The sequence below is a fragment of the Lipophrys pholis genome (genome assembly GCF_963383615.2).
Source record: "Lipophrys pholis genome assembly, chromosome: 5".
NCBI classification, from domain to species: Eukaryota; Metazoa; Chordata; class Actinopteri; order Blenniiformes; family Blenniidae; genus Lipophrys; species Lipophrys pholis.
The window spans coordinates 23069085-23090722 of NC_137628.1; the positions used below are offsets into that span (position 1 = coordinate 23069085).

The 21638-nt window shown below is 40.4% G+C and overlaps 2 protein-coding genes across 3 annotated transcripts in view; one reads left to right on the top strand and one right to left on the bottom strand.

Annotated features, from left to right (window-relative positions):
- Positions 1-7744, bottom strand: part of tbck (TBC1 domain containing kinase) — a 42219-nt gene extending 34475 nt beyond the window's left edge. The window contains exons 1-19 of the mRNA XM_080463223.1: positions 7623-7744; positions 7111-7314; positions 6290-6362; positions 5961-6075; positions 5777-5850; positions 4948-5089; positions 4779-4839; positions 4625-4686; positions 3948-4009; positions 3542-3690; positions 2678-2816; positions 2488-2587; positions 1476-1525; positions 1199-1328; positions 892-990; positions 741-803; positions 511-637; positions 274-324; positions 74-157 (exon numbers count right to left, since the gene is read on the bottom strand). Coding sequence (XP_080319349.1) covers positions 74-157; positions 274-324; positions 511-637; positions 741-803; positions 892-990; positions 1199-1328; positions 1476-1525; positions 2488-2587; positions 2678-2816; positions 3542-3690; positions 3948-4009; positions 4625-4686; positions 4779-4839; positions 4948-5089; positions 5777-5850; positions 5961-6075; positions 6290-6362; positions 7111-7303 — 1774 coding nt within the window. The 5' untranslated portion in view covers positions 7304-7314; positions 7623-7744. The remainder of the gene's footprint in view (positions 1-73; positions 158-273; positions 325-510; positions 638-740; positions 804-891; positions 991-1198; positions 1329-1475; positions 1526-2487; positions 2588-2677; positions 2817-3541; positions 3691-3947; positions 4010-4624; positions 4687-4778; positions 4840-4947; positions 5090-5776; positions 5851-5960; positions 6076-6289; positions 6363-7110; positions 7315-7622) is intronic.
- A 239-nt stretch (positions 7745-7983) lies between these two features.
- aimp1a (aminoacyl tRNA synthetase complex interacting multifunctional protein 1a) lies at positions 7984-20600 on the top strand. Of its 2 annotated transcripts, none has more exons than XM_080463224.1 (7): positions 7984-8167; positions 11142-11272; positions 12101-12214; positions 13966-14127; positions 15843-16051; positions 18105-18273; positions 20301-20600. In XM_080463224.1, the coding sequence occupies exons 1-7, from the start codon at positions 7992-7994 to the stop codon at positions 20465-20467; spliced, it is 1128 nt and encodes a 375-aa protein (XP_080319350.1). In that variant the 5' UTR covers positions 7984-7991; the 3' UTR covers positions 20468-20600. The 2 variants fall into 2 exon arrangements, with proteins under 2 accessions (XP_080319350.1, XP_080319351.1); XM_080463225.1 differs by having other exon boundaries at positions 8100-8292.
- The last annotated feature ends 1038 nt before the right edge of the window (positions 20601-21638 follow it).

Sequence of the window (21638 nt, forward strand, 5' to 3'; positions counted from 1 at the left end):
GCTTTCGAGAGCATAGTGTTATATAAATGCCCTTATAAGTTACACGGCACAGGCTTAGTAAAGTTTAACTCACCTTGGATGACATGAGAATTGTCCTTCAGGAAAAAATTGTACAAGTACTTGGGGATGAAGGCAGACATGCAGGCGTATGCCAAAGCTGCGGAGGGTATGATAGAAAGATGAAAAGGAGCAGGGGAAAAAATAAAGCGGCGATAAGAACACACAGAAGTGACAGAACTAAGCCGCTTACAACTTTCAATTTTACATTCTTACCTTCATTGTTGAAATTCAAATACAGGAAAGGAGCACAAAGGGAATCCAAACCTGAAAAAAAATTTGGATAAAATTCAACCAGGTTAATGCTGATGGCTGTACCTTGGGGCAAAAAAAAAAAAAAGAAAAAGGAGTTTACAAAATGTGGCAGGACCACCACCTAGTGTCTGGGTATGTGTAGTACAGTAATGACTAGACTTGAAGACTGTGACTGAGATTGACAGGGGAGAGACTGACCCTGCCAGTAGACCAGGTCAGGGTGAGAGACCACCCAGGCTTTCAACACGCGCCTGAACTTGATGTGTCCCTGAGGAGATGACAGCAGCTCGTCGTACTGGTGACAGCGTGGGATGTCCACCTCAATCTGAAAACACCCGCAGAGACACCCAAGACCAATGAATAAAGAGAAATTCAATGTGATCATTAAAAACAAAAACCATTCGGGGTATTTTTGTACAGTGGTCTACCTGTCTGTCAGTTGGTATTGGAGTATCCTTGTCTATGCTTTCATATTTAGCTTGAATGTCACCCTGCGCAAAAGACAATAAGGATCAGTAATCCTACAAACAAAAATGTTAAAAACAACATTTTCAAGGGCAGAATCAGTTTCTTATGCACCTCAATACCAAGCAGTGCAGCCCACGCCAGGCCTCGGACAAGGGGAGGGATATCCACTCTGGCCTCCTTCCAAACAAGGTTCTTCTTGTAAGGATAGGCCTGAAAACATCCAACAGAAACAGCTTTGATCCAACAGCAACTTCAAATTACATTTATTTCAAATATAAGAAATGATATTCGAGTTGACAGCCACTTTTACTAATTGGGAAATGCAGTCCTGTGTTCAGCTACCCCTGGATAAGTTGTTACTGTGTATGCGCTACTTAAAATGCTCCTGTGTGCGCATGAATCTGTACGGAACCGAGACCTTGAGCAGCCTGTCAAAGAGGATGATGCGGATGAGCTGGTACTCGGTGTCTCTCTCCCGGATGATGAGTGGCAGCGTGACGGTGGCCGACAGCTCATTGCTGCTGTTGGACTGGGGCAAACTCGACTGCCTGGATGAGGGAGAAGTAAAGGCAATATGACATCACTCAAGTCAAAAACAAATTATGGGGTGATGTGGGGAAAAAAAAAAAAAAAAAAACAGTGACAGGGAAGGAGAGGACGACGGCAGCAGTGAGCTCAGGATGGAGAGTGCTTACTCGTCTTCCAGGAGAGGATAATAAGCTTCTCCGGCTACATCCTTCAGCCTCTGAAAAAGGAAACCATTTCTACTCAAAGCAAGGGATTAACAGATTGGTTCTAGATTGAGACTTGTTGTACCACATAAATGTTCAAAAAGTCCTCAAACTATTTATTCTGTATGTACGCTGGCCATCACTGTGAATCAATAATAATCAATAATACAAATGCAAGTTCGAAGGTTTTTTTTTTTTTTTTTTTTTTTTTTTTTTAAATCGATGACATCGATTCTTTTTTGTCAGATTTATTTTGTTACAACTAGTTTTTAAGTTAAATAAGAACCATACAGACCCAGGTGATTATCAGATGTCAACCGACATGACTGTGACATGATTATTTTTCTGAAACACCTCCGAGGCCAGAGGTTCTCAAATGTTTTTTTAGAAGGACCTCATTTGATCATGGGAAAGTGGCTGATGGCCAAAATCCCTGACATTATTTCAAACAGAAAAATGGCACTAAATATCTGATGATTTTAAATTTTTCATACAAAAGTGTTATGCGAAAACTGTATTTTTCTGTGTGTCAGAAATGTGCTGCCAGAAATAGGATTATAACTTGCGTAACTTAATTTTTTTAAGCATTTTAGGACAAATGATGTAGGTCATATACAATCTGAACCGGGGCCTTGATTGACTCTGGAGCCGAACTTTCGACTGAACAAACTACCGTGGGTTACTCGACAATTTGCTTTCGCTCTTTTGGCCAGAATTGATTATGGCTGTGTTAAATAGTCTCTGGCTACATCTGCTGCAAGGAAACTGTACACTATCTGCACAATTTCAGTTGTAAAATATCAAGACCAATTCAGGAAATTCTGCATTGAATTTTAAATAATGTTCACAGAAAACGTAGAACCCTAATTATAGCTCCCGCAGCTTGTGAATGGACCATCATCATTCTACAACAGAAGATAGTGAAAACTGTTGAGATAAGATCCCTGTTGTTTAAGTCCATTTTGTAAAGTCTTACATTTCTGAGTTGGCACAGAGACAAAGTCACTGTGGTGTCGTCGAGCAAGAAACTTCGATCTCTGCCTTGTCCAAACGATTCCCCGTCCTCCATGACAAAACTAAAAGCAGACAGATAGTTGACCCAAGATCAGCAAAATACCTCCAGCACATGTGTGCGGGCTGCTTGTGGATGAGTGTGTGAGATGTACTTGGACAGCGTGCAGATGGGAGGTTTGGACTGGATGATTTCCTTGTTGGTGAGCTCCTTCTCCAGGTCTCCTCCGGCCAGACACCACAGGTGGTAAACCTCATCTATGGCTCGCTCTGACAGGTAGTCTTCATCATCATCTATCAGCAAACACACAAAATAGTGGAATACGTCCCGACAAGGAACAGCTGGCAGAAAAACAGCCGTCACTGCAATAAACTTTATTTGGCAAAGCAGAATGAAAAATAAATGACTGGCGCCGTCACATTTGTAACAATTAATTACTGTTTGGATTAAACATGTTTCATCGGATCACTTCCTAATGTACACAGTCAAGACAGGAAAAAAGGTTCTTCTAACATATGGAAGCACTGAGGAAATGATCTAATCCCAAAGATTACAGTTCCGTCGGCATGAAATTAATTAACCAATTGAAATCTTTAAATTATATATAGGACTGTATATCAATGAAATAGAAAAAATATTCCTAATCTGCAACAAAGGCCATCTTTAGAATTTAGAATTTTCAGATGAAATGATTTAGATTGGGTTTTGGGAAAAATAATATGAATGCAAACTGAAAGAAGGAAAATGAGAGTGGTCTATTTCTCAATGAATGTATTCATTTTCTAAACTGAATCTTCAAGTGTATGAAAAAGTGTCATGTGAGGCATCAAAACTGAAATGCCATAAACATGTCTGAAGGCCATCCATCCATCCGAGAGTTTGAATATAAATATTGATGCTGGCACTTTGAAATAAAGTGAATTCAGGTCAATACAACAAAAGAAGATGGTTTTATTTGCAGTGTGTGTGTGTGTGTGTGTGTGTCTGCATTTTCCTTTCTGTAGAAAAAGGAGGAGACCTTTGCAAAGGTCACTGATGTCGTCTGGCAGCTCCAAATGTGCACAACGCAGAGAAGAGGAGAAGAGGCTAACGGGCTTCTGGAAGGGAGTATACCGACAGGAGACGCCACTAAACACAGGGTCTCCCAATAGTTCAGCGGGGGTTGGTCTGAAAGATGCCAGAGAAAATATAATGGTTGAAATATTCCCAAGCACAGAGCCTATATGTGGTAAATATCACAAAAACTGTTCTTTACATAAAGTGATAAAGCAGGGTTAAAACAATGAAAGCTGGTTTCCATCTGTTTATTGTTATAGTTTATTGCTTTGTTTTAGCACGCTTCGAGCCGATCTCCTGACCAGCGTGACCGAAGCTTTCTAGATGTCCTGCAGCAGGATACGATGTCCAACACACACTGTATTTACCTTTTAGATGGAAGAAAGGTCAGGCATTTCCTTAATAACTCCAGAACGTTCTCAGGAAGCTCCTGTGAAAATTATGGAAATGTTTTCAATACGGATATATCAGGTTTTTTGTTTTCCAATAACTCCCATCAAAAATGAATCTATTGGAAAAGTTCATATTTTATAACTTTGATCAACATAATCACATTAAATTTCTATTTCCACTAATTGCTGGGATATAGGGAGGTGGCACATTAAGCAAACTGATCCGTTGACTGGGCAGCAGTCAGTATCAAATGCGCTAAATATCAGACGTTGATGTTGAAGTCTTGTTGTATTTTAATGTATCTACAAGTAAAGAAAGACAAACCACAAAGATTTTTAAACCAGACACTAACGTGATCACCTAAAAAACACTTTCTCTTCGTCATATCGATAGTTTTCAACCTGCTTTGTGTTCGACGGTTTTGTCTTCAGTGGATTACGACATCAGTTTGACCTTGTTTTTGGCATCAGAACACTTCATCCTGTGAATTCATTATTTTTTAATCCACTAATCTCTCCCCTATCACTACATTCACCCTTTAAATATTTGATTTCCCACTTTCAAAGCTTGTTTGCTCAATAGAAACAAAATGTTTATTCCTTTTCACAACCTTTTAAATGAGAAATATTTCAGTTAGAATATGTCAATTTACCTTGATGGTATCCAGGCAACCATGCTCCTCTGCGAGGACGGTGACAATGTCATCCATACAACCTGGAGATGACGGACAGTGTCACGGCATGCGTCTCACAGAGATTAAAAGGATGCCGCTCAGCTCTTGATATAATTACCTCCCCCTCACTCACCCAAGGTTAAGATGAATTTCAGTCTCTCGCTTATTTCAATATTTTGAAGGAGTCGTCTGCCCTGAAAAAAATTAATTGGTCTTAAGGTGAAAACAAATTCATGCAATATGAACTTAGTCAAGACTCAAACGGCGATATATTCCCATGAAGGTATATCGAAGATGCTTACTGCACACAATTCAAAGAGCAAAACCCCAAGTGACCAGACATCCGTCTTGGGCCCTGAGGGCAGAGGAGCTTCATCATGGGAAGGATCAGTCGGGTGAAAAGAGCCCTGCGCGATCACCTCTGGAGCAAGGTATGATGGGTAACTGAGATCAAAATGGTAAAGCAGAGCCACTTTTTAACTATACCAGCATCTAAATAACATTGCTTATGTATAGATTCAACAAGTACATTAAAGTGGGCTGATGAAACAGCTTGGCGATGAGACGTGCCATCAAATTTGTTTGAATTTTTGTTCTACTTTGTTGAGTCTATTGTACGTCTTGAAAGAGAAATTAATACATTTTATTTCCCAAGCTACATGATGACTTTATGTGAAGTGATGATAATCTTCACGGCGCTGTCATTAAGTGATGTCTGAGCAGCTGCTCTTTAGAACACTCTGCATAGTTATGTGACGGTTTCATTTATAACATTTTAAAGCCAGATGTTTTCCTGAAAGTCATGGGCATCGGTCCTCCCTTCAATCCGCGAAAGGATATTACACAGAAATACTCAAGAGACCGCAAAGGCCTTTGGATTAGGATAAAAGTTGAACAATTTGTTACAGTTCCTAAACCAGAAAATTTGTTTGATGCTCTAAAACCTGGTTTCTCTAAAAAAAAAAAAAAAGAAAAAAAGAAAAGAAAAGAAAAGGAAAAAAAAAAAAGAGAAATGAAAGACAGTGCTTTTTATTTTGCTTGTTTTTTGAGGTTTAAGAACAAACAGATACAAGTGAACATTTGACCCGTTATAGGCAGCAAACTATGACGAATGAGGCGACAAAGACATACCCAATGGGAAAGTCCACATCGGCTCCATGATCAGTCATGTGATAAAAGCCAAACTTTGCCAGCTTAACATTCCCCTGAAAACACAACAGAAATGTCACATTTTAACACTGACACATTTATCTAACTTACTTTTACGTGGACCGTAATTTAAGCATCCAAGATTTGGTCAGTTTCAGAACATCACCTTGCAGTCCATGAGCACGTTGTGCGCGTTGAGGGCGCGGTGCACCAAACCATGTTTGTTCATAAAGTTCAGACCTTCAAGAACCTCGTAGGCCACTTGCAGCACCTTTTCTGGGCTAGTAAAAAAAAATATGAAATGACGGACAAATGAGTATGTGACGCTTTGAATGGACCCAACTGGAAATATATAAACAATCGGGTGATGACAGTAATAAGTGTAGCTATATATCCTGCCCAGCTTGTCAATACTGGACAGCGTCCTTATCAACAGGACAACACTAGTATGAGGTCATGATGAATAGTGAGGAGGGACTCCTGTGAGATTTTCACCTGACTGTTTTTCTTTGTTTCTGGAAATCACTTAAACTGCTCTCGTAGTGTTCAGTGACAACAATCAGTCGCTCTAGAAGACAAGGAGGAAAAACAAAAAACAAAATGATTATTGTGTCAGAGAGAGAGAGAGAGAGAGAGAGAGAGAGAGAGAGAGAGAGAGAGAGAGAGAGAGAGAGAGAGAGAGAATCAGATATCATGTAAACTGCATGTTGGTTTCCTTTTCTAATGCAACATGAGCAGTTGGGGGTTGAAAACTGTAAAGAACTCACAGCAGTGATCCATCAGAAGTGGGATTCAAGCGAGTGAACTTCTGGTTACAAACCGGCTTCCCTAAACTCTACCTTACCAGTAAGCATGGAGATATGACACCTTCATAAATCATCTGAATTCTTTATTATCAATGTGATGTTTTGATGATGACTTTTTTTGTTTAGGATAAGTGTTAATGACAATGCTATGAAAGAACTGAATATGAAAAATATTAGTCATCCTCGCTGCAGGACTTCTGCACAATGTCAACAAAGAACCAAAAAAGACAATATAAATCAAGAGAAAATAGTTCATTTGGAGGCTGTACGTTTTGGTGCTGTTGTATAAAGCTAAAACAAAATGAGGTCAGAAACGTCTTTAACCAGACTATAAGTCCAATCTAATGCATGTGATGTTTCAAAATTAAACCGGCAAACTGGAAGAAAATATAGTTAATGGTCCATCTATCTTCTGTACCTTCTGTACAAGGATACACCATGCAAATATGAAGACATGAAAAAACTTGAATGAAGTCAAATTCAACGGAATGGCATCAAATCCACTCATACCGTGTTTCCCCCTGGATATATCCACATACTGGCAGAGCCGCGGGTGAGTGATGGTCTTCAGGATCTGGAAACGTCCCAGGATTTTGATGGAGTTTGGGGTGAGAGGGAGCCCATTGCTGCCACAGACATCATGCGGGAGAGCTGAGGCAAAGAAGGTGAAGGCCCCCAGCTGGGCATCCTTCAGGGGCCTCATTGTGACACCGGCTTAAAAGATGAGCAAAAACAGTAAAACAGTATAACAGATTAAATAAAATCTCAAAATTAATACAATGTCAGCATAAGGACAATATAAAGTGTCATACAAGAGAATAGGACATAATGATTGAAACGACTATGCCCGAATTTAAAGTAAAAACAATTCCTCGTGTCTGTCATTCATTGTTCTTTAAATGGAGAAAAACAAAACAAATCCAAATCCCCCACAAGACAAACTTAATGCGGAGAACATCAGCATCCTACAATGTCCCAACAGCACAGGCTGGTGGAAGTGTGCATGGTGCAGAGCGCGTTACCTCACAAATACTTCTTCTCGGGATTAAATGCAAAGCGACGCATTCACACCCACAGAATGAATTTGAGTTTTGTTGAATATCTTGTTCGATTGAATTCACTTCCTCTCTGATGTGATAGAAACAGCTGACTGAGCGTGACCCAATACGTAATATTTGTGCGACAGTATAGTGATCCATTTATGAGCAATGCGGTGGTTGTTTGAACTTAAATCATCAAAAAAGAAACAATTATTTGACAAAGTGATTATTGGGTGAATATATTCGGTCTTTGTTTATGAGTTGGTTTCCGTTTAATAATTACTCACAGGCATTTACCGTTACCTGCTTAGAGGGAGGTTCGGCATTAGAGTTTTAAAGCACATGGCTAGTATGAATGGCTTCAGAGAGGACTCACTTCCTCCCATCCATGTTGTGCACAGATCTAATCGATGGGTCCTGAGTGGGCCTCATCGTCGCTGGCGTGCAGCTGCCTGTATCGTTCGAGAAGCTACTTTTTGCAGCTGTCAAGCCATAAGGCTCCTTGAAACGTGCCGGTCAGAGTCCATGTAAGTTTTCAAAGGCTCCGTTTTCATATTAAATTGGTTCAAATATATATCGCTTGTTTTGAATCGTACGCTGAATTACGACGCATAACCACCCGGCGTAGCGTGAAGCATTTAGCAGTTTAAAGGTAAAGTTATTGAAGGTCCAAACCTTCTGGTGGGGGACTGGTTTGACTGACGCAATGTTAACCAATGTGTAGTACCTGATATTAATATTGGAACATAACGAAGATAATATTGAAATAGTTTAAAGAAACCCACATTTGTTTCATGATTACGTTATTTTTAAAATAATCTATACGGCACCGATTACCTTCATTATTGATAAACTCGTGTTTTAACAGCATTTTGCAAAAAAATCTAAAATAATCCCAGGCTCGTTGACAAACAAAACCACCAAGTGTGCTTAGAAGGTTTGATCCGACGATTTATCTAAAGCAAGTAAACAGTGTCCCTATTTTGGTAGCGCAATTACAATAATATATTAATAATTGATTTATTCCTAAAATAATTGCTGCTGCTATCAATCCTACATTGGACATTTTGTCCGTTGATTATTATATTGATACTTTATTTGCTTTGTTTGTTAAATACAAAACAATCAACAACAAAAAGGGGCAGTAGTAGCAGAAGTGGATTTGGGATTGGAAGTTGGGTTTGGGGTGGATTTAATCCCCACTAATGAGCCAAAAACAATATAAAATTGAGTGTACTTCACAATTGTATTTGTATCTTCGTAATGGACTCTTGTACTGCATTGATCAAAAATATGTGCCTCTGGAATGACAAACATTCGTAGACAGTTGTAGCTGCAGTGCCACTTTCATTATCAACACTTCATTGTGTAGATCACATGTAAGTGAAGCACTAAGCATGATGATGATTATTGCTTGACTATTTGATATCATGTCTAGGAACCACTGTAACCAATCCCTAAAGAACAGTGCAGTGCTGTGCATTGATTGATGTGTTTTTTTTAACTAATCAGAGCACTTATTTTCTGATGTTTTGTCATTAAACCCTCTAATATTCCAGAAAAGTTTCATTACTGAGAGACTGAGCTCAGCAGACCTTCATATTTGTGCATCTCCTTGTATACATTGAAACTGTGAACTAAAACAGTCAATCTGAAAATCACAATACTATCCTCTTGTTTGAACGTTTCAGCTCAACAACATTGACCAAGCTTAATAATTGGAGTTCATGTGGTTGAACATTGTGCTTACTTAAAAAATCTCAAACATGCTGCATGTTCATTCTGATAAATGCAAAATTTGAGTAATGGGAACGCATTCAGTGTTGAGGGCAGGACATTTCTTAATATTCTTCTAAATGAAAGTGTGTAGGGCCTTGTGATGCCTTCAGGTGGTGCTGGCACACTGTATTTTCTTTATTCATAAAGCTCCTGTTGGTTGACAGGTAAGGAAATCTCCTGCTACTCTATATATTTCTGTGCAAGGGTGACCATGAAAGAGGAAACGCTTGTATATCTGCTCACACCAGAGGAAGCCGGTGGTTAAATGTGACAGATTTACTTATTTGAATATTGCCACCTCTAACCCTCTGTGTGTGTTGCTGAGCAGGATTATCTCTTACATATTAACTTAAAACTAAAGGCTCAATGTCATTTTAATCAAATAATTGTGTGATTATCTGCAGTAAATTCACAGTAGAAGTTCAAAGTTCCTTGCAGGGTAAACAGTTATATTAGGTGAGCTAAATGCTGGTAAACAGCCACATCAATTTCACGCATTTTACCATGGTGATAGTGAATTCAGAGCTGCATCATTGTGATGCGGCAGACCATTCCTCGGTCTCCGGGTCTGCTTTCAGAGGTTATCCGAATGAGATCAGCCTTTTTTTTGTGGCTCTTGTTATTACCCCATCACTGGTCCTGTTTAAATCAATTCAGTTTCTCCAAAAACAATGCTTTGATCCTTGATTTTATCAACTCCAGCTCTTTTGTGTTTTTAATTTCCTCATTCCCCAACAGTTTGTTTTCATCTGGAGCCAGCTGTTGTTTTCCAGCGCCTCCCTGTAGTATGTGGAAGAAGTTTTCTTCTTCAGGCTCCAACCTTGTAAAAATCCTTCTTTTCCTCTCTCCGCCTGCAGTAATTTGCCCAACGCAGCATTGGAGAATGTTACCAGTGGCTCACAGTGATGCCCAGCTCAGGATGGAATATAATGGTTGCATTTAGTCCAACCGTATGACCGATAATAATTCAACCGGGACTTAAGCTTGGCCCGTGTAAACCTGAACTCAACCGACCTGTTTTCAATATTGTATTTTTGAATTAGTTGAAACTTAGTTGGTTTTTTTTGTTATATTTCTGAACATTTTAAAGCCTCCTATCATCCAGCTGACCTTGCGAACGGAGGTCAAACTGTGTCACTATGAGCGATCAGCCAGAGTGCAGCGGTCATGAAAATCATTAGTGCGTCATTTATCTCTACCGAGGCTCCACATTGTGAAAACATGTGAATGCGATTGCTCTGTGAAACATGTTGCAATCCGGCATTCACAGCATCTAGGCTGCGATTTATAGTGTGCCAATAATGAAGATATCCCAACACGACTACAGCATCAAATTATACTTCAGAGAAAAACAGCACCATGTTGAGATGCTGAGTGGCTGCGTAATACCACCGGTCCTAAATTACAATGTTCCGTTTTGTTCGCTGAGACTCTCTGAGACGAATTGACTTCTGTCTGCGGTCGTTTTGAAGGCTGTAGTTTGTGGTGGAGTTGCACTGGAATGCAAACCTTGTAACTCAAATGCATCTCTGTCGATTTTCAGCGCCAGAGGAGCATCTGTGTTTATGTTGTCAGGGTAACCCATAGTATTTTAAAGAAGGCGCGTTTGAGAAACAAACAAACATGTAAAACCCGAAACAAATGCGATAGGTGTCATTTGTATTTTCACCGTGGGTTCTCGCAGTGTTATCATTAACATAGCTCTATTAATTTTCCTTTCAGGTTTTTAGCGCGCTCCTTGTTCAAGATGTCAAGTCACAATCCCATGTTGAGGCTGGAGCAGCGAGCGGCTGAGGCCGACCAGATCATCGAATACCTCAAGCAGCAAGTCCAGCTACTGAAGGAGAAAGCCAGTAAGACACGCGAGAAACAATTTGTACTCTGCAGACAGCGTGTCAGCTGATGTATGTCACCAGTACAGTGAGATTACTCCATTTGTGGAGATATACAAGATTTGACTGGACAATATCAATTGCGGAGATGCTATCGAATATTGATAAAGAAAACGTGCCGGGTTTTGTCAAAAAAGTAATCGTTGTTTTGGGGGGGGGGAAATGTATTTATGCAGGATGGATTAGTCTAACCATTTGAATTATTGTAGCCTAACTGGTCAATAGTGGGATGCAAACCTCTTCTCTAAGATGTAGTCTACCACCTTTAAGTGTACAGTCCCAAGTTGCTATGATGTGCCGTTAAAAAAAAAAAAGCAGCTGAAGAGACACTTGTCAGATTTGGTCATAAGAACTAATGTCATGATGACATGGATTTGTTCTCTGATAATAGTAGCTTAGCTTGATACTTATGTGCTCTATATTCAGCTGATTGTGTGATGGATCGACCTGAAACTGCACATTATGATTTATATCAGCCATATAGAAATATGTCTGAAGGTCATATCTTTTCAGCAAAAGACAGAAGTCTATCACAGCGAGACACTCCAACTGCTAAAAAGCAATTTACACTGTGTTTTAGATGTCTGTCATCTGCTCACAACAGACACATCCTTCACAAGCCACACGAGCCAGAACACCAAAGAAAAACGAATGTATTGAACATGTGGTCCAACTGCATTGATGTAACTGTTAGAAAAAAAAAACAGTTTTTAAAATATTTAGCAGAAATTGAATTCTGTGCTGACCTGTGAAGAAAGAAAAAAAGAAAAAGACTTTGGCTCATTGCAGTTGTGCAGGCCAGCGTCCGAGAGGAGAAGAAACTGATGGTGGAGAATGCGAAGTTAAAAAACAACATTGAGGAACTGAAAAAGCAGCTGCTGGAGAAGGAAAAAAGAAGAGGAGGTATGTTGAATTGTGTTCCCACTGCCCATCAAGTGTTTGTTTGTCTCGGAAGAAGTCCTTGATGTCGCTGTCCTTCACATCGAGTTACAGAAGTGGATGTGTGTGTGTCTGACTGGGGCTCATTTGATGTCAGTTGGTGCTCATTAGAGCCTTTGTTGCTTTACGCTATCAACGATAACATCTTGCGCTTTCTCGCCTGAGCCCATTATAAGCAGCTTTCTTTTGTTTTCCTTCTAAGCAGCCAGCGAGTTCCCGTTGGGGTGATGGAGACAACATGTGCGTCCGCCACTGTGTCTCTGGCGTTCGTTGACATTCAATGGCAAACATCGCAAATCACTTAATGTTTTCCAGAAAGAGGAAGCAGGAATGTAAACGGGTCAGAAGAAATAAGTAATTTAACCTTCCTCAAAAGTACTGTTTATGTTATAGAATGGTGAAGGATTGCCGTCCCCCCCCGAGACGGCGTTTTCACACACAAGTGTAATTCTGATTCTTATTCTTAAGCTTTCATTTCAATGGTTTAAAGATGCCTTGATATAGTCTGTTCAACACGCAAATGAATGGAAATCTTTTTGAAAGGAAGTTGGCTTTTGCTTATTTGTAACTGAGGCAAAATAAATATTGGATAAGACTATATCCCCACTTCTGTCGAAAACAAACAGTTTTTCTACACTTGAGAAATGCAGCGAGACGTAAAGATGATTAGAAAAAGACCATAAGAGTGTCATTTTCCAAACACATTGATTTTTTTGGGGGCTCGTAATTAAAGAGTAAAAGGGGGATATTTCTTTGTTTGGGAAAGGCTAAAAATGCATCCATTGTATTTCTGAAATGCCCGCTCAAAAAAAAAAAAAAAACATTTAGTGGCTCAAAGTCTAAAGCCAAAAAAGCTCCCATAAAAAGCACTCTGTCTGTCAGACTCGATAATTATTGCATCTTTTATTTAAAATGATCGTCAATTCAGCTCTAGATAATATGTCAGTGGCGATGCCAGAGACATCCAGAACAGGGTCTTTTTTCTCGTTGTTTTGACGCTCTTCAGCCTGAAAGTGAACGGACCCTTTAGACAGGCTCACTTCTTGCATTGCGTCTGACATCTTCATACAGAAGCTGGGTTTGTTGTCGATTCGAAAAAGCCTTGAGTGGATGTTTAATGGGAATGTCAAGAGTTTAGGAGCGTTTGCCTGTAATTTCAAGGTGTACCGGAACGCTCCTGATGTCAGGTCCTAACATAGAATTAAGGTAATTAAAAGCATTATGGTGACGGTGGTGTGCCTGCAGACCGATGTTTGTCAGACGCAGACACTGGATTTTGTAGGAACTCAAACATCAGGCGCCCTAAAATGAGGGGTTATTTTTATTTTTTTTTCGGCAGAGTTATTGTAGAACATTGTTTTCTCCTTTATGGTTCCATTTCCTTGTTTTCTTCAACTTGGACACTATGTCATTTTCCCATCCAAACTGTTTGCACCGTAAGGAGTTGTGCTCCCACTAGGTGTGTAAATAAAGCTCCTCCTCTATCATTTCATCATATCCTGTTGATGCTGCGGCTCTGCGAGGGGAAATTGGAGGAATAGTACAAAGTGGATATTGTGTATGTGGAATTTAAATATGTTCCGTTTTGCGCTCTTGTGTGTCCATCATTGCGCAAGCAGTCTTAAACAGATCGTATCGGTCTGACAAAACAACAGATCGTATCTTTGGGTGTCTACCGTTTCCCTTCTATGAACACTGCGCATGTGTTTGTCTAGTTATGGAGGTTCCCATGCCATCAGCGGACACCAGTGTTCAGTGCAGTTCAAAGCCCGCTCCTCCCAAACCTTCGGGCCCGGCGCCATCGGCTTCCCCTGCCGCACCTGTCCAGAAAGCCGCTCCCAAAGACGGGACTCAAAAGAAGAAGCCTGAGAAAAAAGGTAAGAAAGTATAGCACCTTTTACGTCGTTTTTTTTTTGTTTTGTTTTTTTTTCAATAAATGTATTCAGATTTTCATAACCAACCATCCAAGCTTTTTCAGATATTTTAATCAAACTTTGAAGTGTTACGTATCCATTTTCAGTGTGTTAGTAAATCTTTAATGAAGCTGTAAAGCTATAAATACACGTCCATTGTCTTCTGGCTTCAGAGGTCATTTAGGTCCAATTACTACTGATATAAGACACAAAGCAAGGTGCATTGGACTGACCACCACTCCATCACAGGAGTAATATACACACATTTATGTCAACGGTCAATTTAAAAGCATCAATTAACATAACATACATGGTGATAATATGTGTGAGGGAGTTGGTGTGTATGGAGTAAATCCACACACACACACACACACGAGGACACTCTGCTGCTCATATTATTCAATCAGCACCACCTTGCTGATGTAAATACCATTTTCATTTCCCATGAAGGTACTATATGAAATCCAGTTTGTCTGTCATTACCTGACTAGTTCAAAAGTTAATAAGTTTGCTTCAAACAAGATTTTCTATTGAAATTTTAAATATTACCTGATCATCATGTATCTCTGGAATAAAATTCTAAGACTGCAGATATTTTTGTATAAGATGAGACGGTATATAAGCGTATAATTTGCGTTATTTCAAATGCTGTGTAATAATTAACAGTGCATCTCTCATTATAACGTTCTCTTAGTGAGAAGTGCAGTTGATCGCCAATACTAGAAGAGTGATCTCTGGATTTGTAATTTGTTGTCTGGCTAATCTCTCATCCAGACGTTGGACCTGCTAATGTCGGAGATCTTGAAAAATGTTGGAATTCTTTGTTACTCCCCGCTTTAATCCAGCCATGCTCTCCCCTCATCCAGACACTCATTACTTCTCAGTTGACAGAACCATCTGCAGCTTCACTGGACTGCTGGTAATGTGATGTTGCTGTATTGTCATCACCGCAGAGCAGGAATTAATATCAAATGCCAGAGTTGGAACCCGTAATCTTGCTGCAGTGTGGGCTCCAAAGAATGATTGAGCATTCTGTGATCATTTGATCAGTGCAAGCCACTGGAAATATGGCGTCTATGCAAACCAGACAGGTGGAAGGTACTTCGTCTCCTGAGAGGAAGCATCTGCTATTCTGCTATGTCGCAGTATCGCATTGCAACTCACCTTCAGCCAGAGTAGGTATTGGTATTGTCGTTTAGCCGTGGTATGTATTCTGGGAACTGTCGAAAGAGGTGAAAAGGCAGTTGTCCTTTTTCTTAAGTCTTTATTTAGTTATGGATCACATCAAGCGCATGCCACCCCGAGGCCTGTCATTGGTGGGTTTTGTTTTCATTTATGGGAGGAAATTAAATCAAATTCCAGATAGATGCCCAGAATTGTTTCAGCCATGAGTTGTTGCTTGAAAAGATACCACTCGCTTGAAATATCCTCTGCGCCTTCAAACAAACCTTCCCTATAATGTCCTGCACATTTATTTTGACTGCATGAAAACTGTCGCAGATGCCTTTTCTTCAGGAAACCTCCCCTTGAACGCATGATGAATGGCTACTGTCTGACGTTTCGCACGTCGGTGATACAAACTATCACGTGGAGCTTAAAACACGAAAGAAAAGGTGACATTTAAAAGCGGCATGTGTTGGCGTTCACTGTTAATATGCCAGTATTTCTCGTGGCTTTAGGAGGTGAGAAAGGAGAAAAGAAGCAGGCGGCCCCCAGCCAGGAGGACGCTAAGGTGGACGTGTCTCGTCTCGACCTGCGAATCGGACAAATCCTCTCGGCTGAGAAGCACCCCGACGCTGACAGTCTGTACGTGGAGCAGATCAACGTCGGGGAGGCTTCTCCCAGGACGGTGGTCAGCGGGCTGGTCAAACACATACCACTGGACAAGGTACAATCTTAGGCTTTTACAAAAAGGTGAAGGAGGGGAGTGCACAGGATGGAAAAGACTAATTTAGTTGTGGGATCAGGACGCAGTGGTACCTTCTAAAAGACAGGTGGCCGGGCTAAAAGTGACCAGGACTGTGCTGATGTACTGAAGAGGGGTAGTGAAGGAACAAGCATCAGCTGATGACATTGCTACCTCTCAAAAAAAAAAGCTCTGTCAATGAGTAGAACGAATTCCTCCTGAGTTTACATCCACTCCTGTTCATTTCAACACGGCGTTGATGTAATGTGTATATTGCTGGCTGTTTCATCTGGCCTCAGGCTCATAGATGACTAAGGTGGTGTTCACAGTGGCGCTGCGGTTCACTGGTCAAAAAAACCCCAAAAAACGTTAGCACTCTAGTAAGGATTGCCCTGCGGTCACTGGCACTTTTAACGTCAAACCAAAAGATGTAAACAAAGCACATGCTGAACAGCTGTTGTGACTTATATTGTACAACATCATTTCCACAACTATGCAGTGTTCCAGGCTAAATGCTTGTCGCATTGCTGTGGTGGTGTTTTCGTCCGCTGAAAACCTTACCTACATTTCTTTTAAACATCCACGGGTAGTGGAGTCTGGAACGTAAGCCATTAAAGGATTATATCCTAAAAAATATTTGCATTTATTGCACTTAAGAGATAACTAACCCAGCTCAAACCGGGGACGTGCTCACCACTACACCACTGTGGGTCTGCATTGTCTCAGTGAGACTTCAAATAAACCAGGCGTGGTCTGCTTGTTGGATGTGCACCGGGGTTGCAGCAGATGATGCATTCCCATCTTCACAATTGCACCAGAAACGTTTCAGATAAAACAATAAAGAATAGGGGAACACCCCCAAATCACAGACTGCAATGATTCTATTTTAGTTGAATAGTGAAGACGATACATGTGAGAAAATCTTTATATTATTTTTCATGAATCCTTCCAAATTGATTTAATCACAAGCATCGTTTGCGTTAATGTTCATCTTGAGTTTTAAATTTTCCATCATAGTTCTGAACCAGGGGATCTTTGTACGTCACATCATTTACGTTATGTTGCATTATGCTGTGCGTAGACACTGGAAACTTTTGCCTGCTGATTTTATGTGCAACCAACAGTAAATAGTTCTTAAAAAAAGTTATAGCACATCCAAACGTATTAAGGCATATTAGACATGACCTGCCAAAGTTAACAGACTGTTAAGACAACATGACCTAACTGCTCCCTGGCTGCAACTACTGCTGCTGTTTGTATGTTTATATTAGCCCCATTACTCACAGAGGCAATAAATCCATCCAGATTCTGCTTACAGCTTGTGTTAACTCTCAGAGTAACATAATATACACAGGAGTAACACAAATACAAACTAACTCATCGGATTAGTTTTATTCCTTTACTTTTTACTGGATAAACGAGAGTGAACTTTTAGTTGTGTCGGTCTCAGGCAGGCCGATCATAAAATAGCTGTTCCAACATGTGTCGACAGTATAAATGAAATATTGCTCCCAGCGAACAGTCTATTTCGCAAATGCAGTTATAAAGCATTCACATATTTTCTCCAGTTTGCCAGAATGGCCCACAGATGAAAAATAAAAAATACCACTAAAACTCTGTCAAAACAACATGAATGAATGAATTTAGGTTTATGTGGCCATTTCTTAAGATTTCTTTCAAAGAAAGGTATGACTCCTTTGAAGGATCTGGCATATATCATCTCATGCAATACAGATTTCCCCCTTCTTATTAGTTTTTGCAAAAAAAAAAGAATTGGCTCTGGTCATATTTGAAATGAAGGTAAACCACAAAGGTCTCTGGGCTTAACAGTCTTTATGGTTTATGAAATGAAGAGAACAAACCATAAACCCTCAGACACTGTATTTCTCTCTTAATTGGTTCAAATTGGCGTCACTCTTTCTACGGGAATCTACTGGATGAAATACAAGAAACTTGAATATAAATCTTCCTCTCTGTCCTTAAGGGTGTCTGGTCTGCAAAAAAAACGTATTCGCTCTCTTGTCCTTCCACGCAGATGCAGAACCGGATGGTCGTGCTTCTGTGTAACCTGAAGCCAGCCAAGATGAGAGGCGTCGTCTCCCAGGCCATGGTCATGTGTGCCAGCTCTCCAGACAAAGTTGAAATTCTTGATCCTCCAGGTGGAGCCACACCGGGAGACCGAGTTACTTTCCAGGGCTTCGCAGGTGATGTTCCCTTTGTCACTATTAGTTCAACCATCGAAAACGTATTGATCACTGGGATTAGGGATGGATTTGTTAACCTTTTCACGCCAGAAAGCCATTAGGGTTATACGCCTGCCGCGACTGAGAGACTGTCAAAGACTTGATTCCCAGAAAATTTCCCACAAAAGTCCTCTGTCTTTGGGAAATGAAGGGTGTCATTGAGCCTCTCGACTACCAGAAACAACATGGCAGCTTGAACATTCATCCCTCCAGACACCAATCACAAAGTGCTTTCAGACCGAATGATTTCATTAGAGGGCTTCTCAGTTCTGTTTGGCAGCGGCTAAATTAAGTGTGACGGCTGATTTGACAGGCTAATCAGCACTTGGTGTTAGGAATGTATCACCCCCCACACACACACACACACACACACACACACATTTCACTGATCTTAATGAATCCGTTAACAGAAAAGAACATGTGAGCATCGTTCTCTCTGTTCATCTGCAAACCAAGTGGGCCATAGAAGCGTGAAGTTTGTTTCAAAGTGTTTGAAAACCCAACCTCCAAAGGAACTTTCTGCTGTGATTCAAAAAGTCAACTGAATATAGAGAAGCGATTGATCTTGTTATTTACATATCTTTCTGAAGAGCAACACCATAAAAAAAAAAAAAAAAAAAAAGAATGACGAGGAGCATATGATGAAGGTGGTTCTGTGGTCAAAGCACCCCCAGCCCAGCAGCATCAGCTGGGGCTTTCATCCTTTAGTGTCTCAGCCACTCTAAAAGCTGTTTGAATCACCAGGGATCCCTTTGGCCTGGAACATTTTTATGGATACTGCATTAGAAAGAGTCATAACCATCCTCTGAAAACCGGCTTCATGAATGAAACTAAAGACTGAAGGATGGAGAGATAATGAGATTGGCTTTTGGCATGCTGATTTTTTATTTGTTTTCAAACTCTTTTTATTCCCATGATGTCTTCAAATTTGAGACTGTTTACTTGTGCATTGAGAGTCGGGAGTCAAAGTATTTGTCCCCTTTCTAGTTTCGGTCTATTTTCCCACCAAAGGCCCGAAATATACCGTGGATTCAATCACGCCCATCCTCCTGGTGTGGGTACATCCTCATAATCGCTCACACGTCCTCCCCACCCTAACTCAGTCCAGTCCAGTACGTGAACTTTAGAATTGTGCCCAAGTTGCTCATCAAAACCTCTTTCACACTTGAGATCAATAGTGATTGTTACCACTCCCACGTTGTAAACCAGCGCACGTGGCTGCTTTGGGAAATGAAACACATTTTTGTCCTCATACCTCGAGCTGGTCGTGCAAAGTAAAAAAAAATAAAAAAAATTTAAATTAACAAAGGGCAGAAGCCAGCCAGTGCCAGGCCAGCTATGAATTTTCACATATGCCAAACAACATCAAAACAAAGCCATTATGAAAGAGGAACCTGACCTACTTGTTTTCCCTGGATGCATATTCTCATTCTCAGAAGTTCAGTTTCGATGTTTCGAATTAGGCGAAGAACAAACAGCCATGTTGGAAAGCTGATGCCCTTTGAGAAAATGAGAGGAAGTGTCTAACGCTTCACAGTTCACATGGAAGGAATATATTTAGAAGTAGTCCGATAAATGATATAATCGTCAGACGTTTGCTTCACATGTTGTATTTTGTTTAACTTTTTTGAACCAATTGTATCTGGGAATGCTTTCGATACCCATGAAGGGATATCTAGAAGTCATTTATTGTAGGTACTCTGATTGGAATCACAAATATATCATCTCAAAGTTGATTCTTCTGTTTTAGGTCTCTTATATCACAATCGATGTTAGCAATAGCTTCCACCTCCTACTTCTGGTTTCGAGTTACTCTCTTCTTGATTTACCAACTGGGGGCGCGTTAAAAACTTAAGTGACCTACTCGTCCGCCATCTTGCAGGAGGTGCCGCGATCTCAAAGTTGTTCAAGTGTCTGTGATAGATTGAATTGATGGTTGGAGGAGCAGATGGAGCATCTGACGCGCTGAACTGACTTTCTCACCGCAGGTGAACCAGACAAAGAGCTGAATCCCAAGAAGAAGGTGTGGGAGCAGGTCCAGCCAGACCTGCGCACGGACGGCCAGTGTGTCGCAACCTACAAAGGAGCCACCTTTGAAGTCGCCGGCAAGGGAGTGTGCAAAGCCCAAACCATGAGCAACAGTGGAATCAAATAAAATGACAGAGCGCCTTTAAATAGCTCAGTGTTTACCTGACAATTATCTCCAGTGGCCACGGTGGAGGCAAGAAAAAAATCAAATGAATGGAAGTGAGTCCTTTGAAGCTGTTCAATAAAACGTTTTGAGAGTTATCTGTTCTTTTTTCAAGTCTTTTCTGAGAATTGGTCATTGGACTATCAGCTGTTTATGTCTTCTGGACTAAACACAGTCAAAGTCTAAGTAAAATGAATTAATCTCTGTTTATTCTTCATCTCTCTCCGACATACTCTTTTCTCCTGAAGTCCGTTAGCTTGATTAGACTTTAATTTCAACATTAAAACTTGAGGGCCATAATGAACCCACACTTAAACTGCTTTTTTGGCATCTTAATGAGCTCAAGAGGAAATTGTGGCATGTGGAACTCAAAAGCTCAACAAAAACATATCAGGTTCTGAAGTGCTTCGCGAAGGCCATTTAGATAGTACTTAGCCCTGGCACTATAATCCACTGTCATTATCTGAGTCATGGCACAGTGATGCCAGTGCCATGTGCTTTGTTTTATTGTCCCCTTGAAAGAAAAAGTCCACCTTTCTCCGGAGGAATCAGCCCTCGCAAAAGAAAGGAAGCGCTGTGCAACAGAACCTCTAAAGTTACATTAACAGTAATTAAGACCATCCACACTACAAAAACATCTGCCGCGTGTAAATTCAGACCATCGCTCGCTCCGTACAGCCAGAGTGCTGTTCTTGAGAACCCAAGGAAATTGGCACTCTTATTCCAGCGCATATTTTTCCTCCCATCTGCTTTGCTATGATTCTAATAGAAAGTGATGAGTGGAAAAATCATTTATTTTAAAGGATACCAAATTGGTACACCTACGTTTAGACTGTTCTTTTTAAACCGGTTGTATTTTTAAGACCAGGGTGTCATAAGACAATAGAAATTATCTGGATCTTCCTTTAATTTCCTAAAAGGCACATTTGAATTAAAAACAAAAATACTGTATAATGAATTTATGGTGGTCTAGAGTTCAAAACAATGAAACTAAAATGCCACACAGATTGCAGTGTGAGACTCGGGCTGCCTCAAGAGCTTTGATAGCTGAGTGTTTTTATTTTTATTTTAAGATTGAAAACATGTTTTTCTTCCAGCAATCACACTTACATTCAGAATTGCCCTCTGCCCATCA

Excerpts from the sequence above, each read along its gene's own strand:
- aimp1a (XM_080463224.1), top strand. The coding sequence starts at position 7,992 with ATGAATGGCTTCAGAGAGGACTCACTTCCTCCCATCCATGTTGTGCAC. Across the intron at positions 11,273-12,100 it reads GCTACTGAAGGAGAAAGCCA|TTGTGCAGGCCAGCGTCCGA; the intron begins GTAAGACACGCG and ends GGCTCATTGCAG. Across the intron at positions 12,215-13,965 it reads GAAGGAAAAAAGAAGAGGAG|TTATGGAGGTTCCCATGCCA; the intron begins GTATGTTGAATT and ends GTGTTTGTCTAG.